At 37.6% G+C, this 10,212-nt stretch overlaps 1 protein-coding gene across 1 annotated transcript in view; it reads left to right on the top strand.

Annotated features, from left to right (window-relative positions):
* The window catches only part of EGLN1 (egl-9 family hypoxia inducible factor 1), a 75,694-nt gene that overhangs the window by 10,672 nt on the left and 54,810 nt on the right, over nt 1-10,212 (top strand). Inside the window, exon 2 of the mRNA XM_029919351.1 lies at nt 9,999-10,206. Within this exon, the coding sequence (XP_029775211.1) occupies nt 9,999-10,206 (208 nt within the window). The remainder of the gene's footprint in view (nt 1-9,998; nt 10,207-10,212) is intronic.

Raw genomic sequence — 10,212 nt, 5'->3', positions numbered from 1 at the left:
TTTCTTTTTTATTACTAATTTTTTTAATGTTTATTTTTGAGGGAGAGAGAGAGTATATGTGTGTGTGAGGAGGGGAGGGGCAAAAAGAGAGAGACACAGACTCTGAAGCAGGCTCCAGGCTCTGAGCTGTCAGCACAGAGCCCGATGTGGGGGACTCAAACACAGAGACCACAAGATCATGACCAGAGCCGAAGTTAGATGCTTGACTGACTGAGCCACCCAGGCACCCCCTTAACTGCATTTCCATATACTAATAACAAACTATATGGAAGAAAAATTGAGAAAACAATTCCATTTAAAATAGCATGAAAAACAATACTTGGAAATAAATTTAGCCAAGGAAGTGAAAGACCTGTACACTGAAAATCATAAGACATTGATGAAAGATACCAAAGAAAGCACAAATGGAAAAATGTCCTATGTTACTGTATTGGAAGGATTCATATGGTGAAAATGTCCACACTACTCAAAGCAAGATACATATTCAAGGAATCCCAATCAAAATTCCAGTGGCATTTTCCCCCCACAGAAATAGAACAAACAACTCTAAAATGTGTATGTAACCAGAAAGGACCCCAAATAACCAAAGCAATCCTGAGAAAGAAAAATGAAGCTGGAAGCATCACAAGCCCTGATTTCAAACTATATTTCAAAGCTATAGCAATCAAAACAGTATGGTATTGACATAAGACACACTGATGAGTGAAACAGAATAGAGAGTCCAGAAATAAACTCTTACATACATGGTCAATGGACTTTTGACAAGAGACCAAGAACACACAATGGGAAAAGGACAGTCTCCTCAGTAAATGATTTTGGGAAAACCAGACAGCCAAATGCAAAAGAATGAAATTGTACCCCTATTTACAAAAATTGCCTCAAATGGATCAATGTAAGACCTGAGATCATAAAGCTCCTACAAAAAAACGTAAGGAAAAAGATCCTTGGCATTGATCTAGGTAATGATTTCCTGGATATCACATGTTAAGCACAAGCATCAAATGCAAAAATAGACAGGGGGGAATTACATTAAACTAAAAAGCTTCTGCATAGCAAAAAAAAAAAAAATTCAACTCAGTGAAAAGGAAACCTATGGGATGGAAGAAAATATTTGCCAACTATGTATCTGATAAGGTGTTAACATCCATAGTATATAAAGAAGTCCTACGACTCAATAGCAAAAAAACTCAAATAATCCAATTTAAAAATGGACAAGGGACTTGAATAAAAAATTTCTCCAAAGAAGATATATAAATGACCAACAGGTACATGGAAAAGTGTTCAATATCCCTAAACATCAGGGAACTGCAAATCAAAACCACAATGAGATACCACTTCACAACTATTAGAATGGCTGTAATTTAAAAAATGTAATTTACAATTTTCAGTTTTCAAGGTACCTGGGTGGCTCAGTGGATTAAATGTCTAACTTTGGCTCAGGTCATGATCTCATGATCTTATGGTTCATTGTTTGAGTCCTGCCTTGGGCTCCATGCTGGCAGTGCAGAGTCTGCTTGGCATTTTTGTTCTCTCCTCTCTGTATCTCCCCTGCTTGTGCTTTCTCTCTCTCAAAACAAATACATAAACTTTAAGAAAATATGCAATTTTCTCTTCTTTGTCTCCCTCATATTGATTTTCATTTATCTCTCTCATGGAACTTATATTTTGCCTGAGGATTATAAATCAGATCCTTTAACTTAAAAATTTTTAAGTTTGTTATTTATTTTGAAAGAGAGAAAGAGGGAAGGGCAGAGAGAGAGGGAGAGAGAGACTCCTAAGCAGGCTACCCATGGTTAGCGCAGAGCCCGATGCGGGACTCCAACACACAAACCGTGAGATCACCACATGAGCCAAAATCAAGAGTTGGTTGCTTAATCCACTCAACCACCCAAGGGCCCCAGATCCTTCAGTTGAAATTCTTATCCTGACTTTGTGGTCTTGGGAACTATGGAATTTTTAGTACCTCACTCTCCCCGAATGTAAAGCAGAGGTGGTAATACCCACAGCATACGCTTACCCTGATGGATAAATTAGATGATGCATGAAAAGACTTTAGAACAGTGTCTAGCTATATGCCATATACCACATAATTAAAAGGCAATTATTCTAAAAAGGAAAAAGAATCAAGCCCTTAAAAATTGAAAACAGGATTGAAACTAACTACATTTCAAGTTGATGGCACAGTCATACAGAGAAAATAATTAGACCAGGTGGCTTAAAAATTTTTTTTTAGTTTATATATTTTCAGAGAGAGAGCGAGAGAGAGAGAGAGAGAGAGAGAGAAAGGGAGGGCAAGAGCGCATGGGGGAGGGGCAGAGAGAGAATCCCAAGCAGGCTTTGAAATGTCTGTGCAGACCCAAAGGTGGGGCTGGAACTCAGAAACCATGAGGTCATGACCTGAGCCGAAATCAAGAATTGGACATCCAACCAACTGAGCCACCACAGGTACCCCAGATCAGATGAATTTAAAACACACTTTTAACATCCAACTTTGGCTCAGGTCATGATCTCATGGTTCATGGGTTTGAGCCCTGCATCAGACGCTGTGCTGACAGCTAGCTCAGAGCCTGGAGTCTGTCTTCGGATTCTGTGTCTCCCTTTCTCTCTGACCCTCCCTGCGCATGCTGCCTTTCCCTGTCTCTCAAAAAAAATAAATAAAAAACATAAAAAAATTTTTTAAATAAGATAATAAAACACTATTACATAGACAAAAGGAATGCAATGAACTGTTGAGTATTATAAAACAGATAAGTAGTTTTATGGATATCACTAGGAAAAAAGTTTCAGATGAGAAAGTTAAACAGAAATAGAAAATCAAATATGTTAAGATAAAACCCTAGATTGTTACACTTGACCTGAAATATTGGAATGAATTTAAGATTTTTTTCTCTTGGAATAATTGCCTATTTCCTACCTCTATTCATTGGAAAGATCTATTTCCTAGCTCTATTCATTGGAAAGATCTAGAACAATAATAACTCAGTGGCAATGAGTACTTCTGATGGTGGTTTCTAACTACCATTTCCTACTGAAAGGAACCAGCGCTTTTTGGAGAAATTACTGATTCAAGGTCAGGAGCAGGACATGTACAGGATGAGTCTGGCCCATCTTATGCCAGAAGGCAAGAAAACGATCAAGGATTAATGTGAACACATCCAAAATACACAGGAACCAACCTGAATAATTTCTATTGGCCAAAAAATTTAAGCATCAAAAAGAATAATTAAAATAATTCAAATATATGAAAATCAATTCATCACAATTTTTAAAAAGGTCTTATTGTTACAACTGAAGCTGCAATCACACCAATTCATTATCCTAAAAATGGATAAAGAAAAGGAACCAAGCACTGATCCTATCTTTCATCTACAAACTGAATTTGAAGGTAACAACAGTTGATGATACAAAGTTCTCTAGGTACCTGGTAAATTGACAAGGAATAATAGAATCATAAATTCATTATTGTACAACCCCTAATAAAATGTTGAATCACAATCATCAATTGATGCAAAACAATTAAGTGAAAGGTTGGTGAAAAGCTTTATAATACAGGAATCAAGCTGACACCACTTGAACCCATGATCAATATTTCATCATAAAAAATGATACTATGACATGATTTGCCTCAAGATGGAATGTGTTAGGAAGTATACAGCAAATACTATGGAATATTCTCATCTAAAATATGGAACTGAATTTAACAAAAATTTTAGCTCTAATCACCTATCTATAAAAATAAGAGGATGATCTTAAGGAACTAATATAATAAGGGAAGAATCAGCTAAATCCAGAATATGGAATGTGTCGCTTCTCCAGTAAATCAATGGTATGAAAAAAAGGGTGAGGTACTAGTAAAATTGAGTAAAAGGGACTTAACCAAGTGCAATGCAAGATCTAAAGCTTGTTTAGATTGTGAATATATGAAGCAACTGTAAAGGGAAACTTTGAGACAATCAGAAAAATTTTAATACTTGCTGATTGATGGATAGTATTGAGGCTTTCTTAATTTTGTAAGTGTGATAAGGGCATTGTAGATATAGTTTTATTTAAAGTCCTTATTGGACACGGGCTACATGGGTGATGGGTATTAAGGACGGCACTTGTGATGAGCACTGGGTGTTGTACGTAAGGGATGAATTACTGAATCCTACTCCCGAAACCAATATTACACTATATGTTAACTAACTAGAATTTAAATAAAGAAAAAAACAAGCTCATTAGACCTGCATATTGAAGTTGGGATTCATTTAATGATACCTCAGCCAAAATAAAAAAGGGACAAATTTAGAGACTACTATGATTAAATGGCAACAAATTGGATAATGTAGAAGAAATTAATAAATTCCTAGTAACACGCAACTTACCAAGACTGAATCAAGAAGAAGTAGAAATTTCTGCTCCTGATTTCAAAGTAGTATCTCACAAAGCTATAGTAATAAAAGTAGTATGGTATTAGCATTAAAAAAAAAAAAGGATCAACAGGAGTGACTGGGTGGCTCAGTCGGTAAAGCATCCAGCTTTGGCTCAGGTCATGATCTCATCGTTGGTGAGTTTGAGCCCCACGTTGGGCTCTGTGCTGCCAGCTCAGAGCTTGGAGCCTGCTGCAGATTCTGTCTTCCTCTCTCTCTGCTCCTCCTCTGCTTGCACTCTGTCTCTACCTCTTTCTCAAGACTAAATAAACATTACCAAAAAAATCAATAGCACAGAATCAAGAGAACAGAAATAAACCAGCACATACATAGTCACTTAGTTTACAATAAAGAAGCCAAGAATATCCAGTGGGTAAAGGAGAGCCTCTTCAATAAACGTGTTGGGAAAAGTGGACAGCCACATGCGAAAGAAAAAACCGTTACACTATACACAAAAATTAACTTAAAATGGATTAAAAACTTATGAATATAAGACCTGAAACCATAGAATACTTAGAAGAAAACATAGGCAGTCAGCTCTTTGACATTGGTCTTGGTGGATGACTTTCCATATTTGACACCAGAAGCAAAGGTGACAAAAACAAAACTAAGTGGAACTGCGTCAAAATAAAAATTTTCTGCAGGGCAAAGGAAATCATCAACAAAATGAAAAGGCAACTTACTGAATGGCAGAAAATATTTTAAAATCATATCTCTTGTAAGGGATTAATATCCAAAAGCATAAAGAACATACAATATAAGAGCAAAAAAGAATCTGATTTAAAAATTGACAGAATATCTGAATAGGCATTGCCCCAAAGTCGGCATACAGATGGCCAACAGGTACATCAAAAGGTGTTCAACATCACTAATCATCAGGGAAATGCAAATCCAAACTACAATGAGATACCATCTCACTCTCGTTTGAATGGCTGATTTATAAAAGACAAGAAGTAACAAGTGTTGACAGGGATATGGAGAAAAGGGAGCCCTCACACTGTTGGTAGAAATGGGAATTGGTATCACCACTATGGAAAACAGTATGGAGTTTCCCCAAATAGTTAAAAATAGAATGACTGTATGATTCAGTGATTTGACTGCTGGGTACTTACCCAAAGAAAATAAAAACACGAACTCAAAAAGATGTCTTCATTCCATGTTCATTGCAGCATTATTTACAAAGGCCATGTAAGTGTCTGTTGATGGATGAATGGATAAAGAAGTTGTGAGATGTTACGTAATATTCATATGTATGAATATTATTCAGCCACAAAAAAAAGAAGGAAACACTGCCATTTGTGACAACATGGATGGACTTTGAGGGTATTATGCTAAGTGAAGTAAGTCACAGAGAGAGACAAATACCGTATTACATCACTTATATGGGATCTAAATTTAAAAAACCCACAAAGCTCAAAGATACAGAGAACAGATTTGTGGTTTCCAGAAGTGGGGGTTGGTGGGGTGGGCAAAATGGGTGAAGGTGGTCAAAAGGTACAAGCTTCCAGTTAAAAGATAAATAAGTCTTGGGGATCTAATGGACTGTGTGGTAATCATAGTTAATAAAACTGTGCTATAGGGACACCTGGGTGGCTCAGTCAGTTAAGCGTCTGACTTTGGCTCAGGTCCTGATCTCACCATGAGTTGGAGCCACGCCATAGGCTCTGTGCTGACAGCTGAGAGCCTGGAGCCTGTTTTGGATTCTGTGTCTCCCCCTCTCTACCGCGCCCCTGCTCGCATGTCCTCTCTCTCTCTCTCTCTCTCTCTCTCTGTCTCAAAAGTAAATAAACAGTAAACCAACTTTTTTAAATAAAAAAATAATACTGTTTCAAATAAACTATTTGAAAGTTGCTAAGAGAGTAGATCTTAAATGTTCACATCACAAGGAAAAAAAAAGAACTATGTGAGGTGATTGATGTTAACCCAATTGTATGACCACATTGTGGTAATCATTTCACAATATATATATGTGTTAAACTTTTATGTTGTATACCTTAAACTAATACAATATTCTATGCCAATTATAAATAAGTTTTTAAAAAGGCAAAATGCAGGTGAAGCTAGGTTATAAAAAATGTGGATAAGTGTTGGACTAATCAGGGTTGAGGTCGATTATATGATCATCAATATTTTTGTGTATGTTTACATTGTTTTGCAAAAAAAATGCTACAGAAAAAAATTATTTAGCTGTCTCCTGCCTGGATTGGTGTAAGTTACTTATTGGGAATACACTCAAAGTAAGTTCAACATTAGGTAATGTTTGTTGGGGGGGGGAAACTCTCATTGTGTAATTATATTAACACACAACATAGCATCCCATGTTCGTTAGTATCACAAAAATTCACCGTAGTGAGAAATGGTTTAAAGGTCTCTGTTTCTTGAGGTGAGATGATAGATGTTTAACTGGATTGGTGAATACGTTTACAGTCATAAACTGATATTCAGGTGATAGACAAATTTTCCTGACTATATAACAAGTCTTTTTAAGTATTTTATTTTCTGAAGAAACCTTAGCAGACAGCAAAGCAGGCCCCACATAGTGGGAAGCACACAGTTTACGTGTGCGTCTGGCAGAACCCCCAGTGCAGAGGACAGCAGGGGCTATTTCCCAACGACACCTACTTGTGTGCATCCCAACACTATAGTTAGAAAACGGCTCAGATTTTTAGTTGCTTTCCCAGAACTCAGAGATCGTCTTCCTGTTTATCTTGGGGGGATGCCTATGTGATACGTGTGATTTTTCTGTTCTCTGTAACATAGTAAAACAAGATTGTCACACATAGGGAAACAAGAGGTCATTACTTAACAATCAGAGATGTGATTTTTATTTCCTGAACGGCAAGGATACTCTCTTGTGAATTTTAAACCTGTTTTCAAAGGAGAAACGGGGGTAGTCCCTTGAAGGTTAAGGTGTTCCCTGGGCTTTCCTCAGTCAACACAGCCATTTCTAAATTCACTTCCTCACTTAACTCTGTCCTGTGTTTTTAATCTCAGCCTCACCTTGATCTTTTAGTAAGTCTCTCATCAGCTTGTAGTGGATACAGCTTTACCGTTTATGTAAACATCGCCCAAAGAGCAAAGGGAAGCCAGATAGCTTTGACCCAAGCCAGTGTGATAGGGAGAGGACAGAACTTTTACTTAATTCATCCTCTTGTTTCAAGATCTTGATTGGGTTCGGGGCAGGAAAAAACTTGTAATAACTCCTGGCTTCGAAGGCACAAGGCTTTGTTCTCCCCAGAGTATTTGGTAACACCTCTAATGCCGCTAATCATGTAATCCTGAGAACTGGGAGGGACCTCATTGCCTTAGTCTGGCTTCACCCTCTGTCAATGGCATAACAATAGTACCCACCTCGTAGTGTTTTCATGAGGATTAAATGAATATTTGCAAAATGATTAGAACAAAGGCGCACATAGTATTAAGCACCATTTAAGTGTTTATAAGATAAATTCCCACATGACAATGTAATTCTTACAACACATGAGTAAGTGGTAACTGCTACAATGCTGGTAGAGTTCCAGAATCTTGGTGGTAAACTTGTCATTGGCTGTTGCGTTGTCTGCCAGTGGATGGTTTGGTGAAACCCTCACTTACTTGGAATTCGTTCACAGATTATCGAGACTGAAAATTCAGAAATCCTGGAAGTTTGGAACTATTTGAAATACTATTTCATATGTGACGGTTCTGTCCGGGAAGATTTTGGAAGCGTCATATTTGACTAAGTATTGTCAAAGTGTACATGTTCAGTTTGTGATTTAGTGTACTTACTGGGAACAAAACGAAAGCTAATGAAGGTTTTGACAGAGACGTCTATTCTTTTAACTAGATAACAATGAAAATATAATGAACAGAGCATATAAAGATGTAAATACACTTGTTTGCACACCATAGACCTAAATAGTAATTTTTAACAAAACAGTTGGACTACTTTTAGTACCTACAAATAAGTTTAGAAGTTTAGAAGAATCAAGTGTTTGTGTAATGAGTACTCTCCAGTAAAGTGCCGCCCTTGAGAACCGTTACAAAGGGTTTATAATTACTATAGCAAAAGGAGGCCTAAGAAGTATTCGATTTACTCGTATTGAAATTATACTTTATACAACTTACGTATATCAAAAACGTTTGAAAAGTTTGCTTTCTTAAGCTACTAAATAGCTTCTTTAGATTTTAAGGAATTTCTTTGCTTGGAATCTTGATTGGTGCAAAGGGTGAACCTAGCAATTTCTTTTTCTTTGTTCCCATTCCAACCTGTCCTTCCCACTCTTTGGATGCTTGGTCCAAATTCTAGGTTGCCCTTTTTTGTTTACATGTCATATATATATATATATATATACACATATATATACACACACACACACACGTATATATATGTATATATAAAGTATATATGTATATATAATATATATATACACACACATAAATGAACTAGTTACACTATGTACTCCTGAGTTACACATACCTCCTGAATGCAGAGTGTAACTAGTTCATTTATGTGCCAAGGACACATGCTCCTAATACATTTGTTGGAAAGCCTAATTAGTAGTACCTAAAACAATATTGTACCTTAGTTAATAAAGTTCTGGGAAAGTTGGATACACAAGTGAGACTGATTCAGATCTTGATTCTTTACAGAAAGTTGAGTTTTTAGTTTGGTTTAGAATTTGAAGCTGTGAGTATAACATTTATCTCAGTCTCCCAAAGTCCAGACTAATTGGAATTGCTGTCGCCAGGTTGGATTCCCAGGATACTGTTTATTTATATAGAAGAATTTAATGACACTTTAAAGTTCTTTATAGTTGGTAATTTCTTTAAAAATATTCTATAAAGTGGTTTAAAATTATTCCTTATATTCTTCGGTCTTTGAACCACACCTTTCAACTCTTATGTGGTTAGTCTGAAAGACCATAATCTCAAGGACTGATGAAGTTACCTGCAACCTATCCAGACGATAGAAAGCCTAGCACAAAACTTTCCACATTAGCAGGTGTTCAATAAAAACCGTGACAATCTAAATCGCAGTTCTTTTTATTCTTAAATGGCAGGCGGAAAGAAATCTTTGGCTTAGTTCTGATAAGGTTTTCATGTTATATAAAACAAAGAAGTGTATTCATCTGCGCACCAGCAGGTTCTGTTGCCAGATTTTTAAAAATTTATTTTAAAAGACGTTAACGTAGCAGTGTTCATTGACCACCAAAATCCAATTCTCAGTAAAAGTTTCATCAGTTTGAATTTAAGTGCCTTAATGTGGATACCGGGAAGCGCACTGGTGAACTTACTGAACTTGGTAGGCAAAAATTTCTTCACAAGGTTTGACACTCGGCAAGATTTCACAGGGCTTAGAAATGGTTTAAAAAAAATTAAACACAATTTCAGTACACGTGGCTCAAACGGGGCATGGGGGCTTAGATGAACACCGCAGCAACACTTATTTTTACTTTTAACCATTTCAGGCCTCGAAATTGGGGCCGTGTTGGTGTAATGGGAAAAGCAGGCTTGGAATCTGAAGGGGTCTAATTCCTGGATTGAGTCCCAGTCCTGCGTGACCTTGGGCAAGTTACTTTACTTCCCTGAATTTCCGTTTCCTCCTAGGCAAAACAACCCCGGCGAGAGCCACCTTGCAGCGGAGGCCAGAGCGCGCCTAGAGCATGCCGGGTGGGCCCTGGACAAACAGCAGCCATCTTCCGGGCCCAGCTCGGCGCCGCTCTCCCCGGCAGGTGTAGGCACCGTCCGCAGCCGAGCGGCCCCGCCCTTCCGCTCTCGCGGGCCTGCCCCTCGGCGTCCCCGCCGCGGCCTCCGCGTCCCG

Source organism: Suricata suricatta, chromosome 2, assembly GCF_006229205.1.
Source record: "Suricata suricatta isolate VVHF042 chromosome 2, meerkat_22Aug2017_6uvM2_HiC, whole genome shotgun sequence".
NCBI lineage: Eukaryota > Metazoa > Chordata > Mammalia > Carnivora > Herpestidae > Suricata > Suricata suricatta.
The sequence above is the reverse complement of the archived record's forward strand: the minus strand, read 5'-3'. Positions and strand labels throughout refer to the sequence as shown.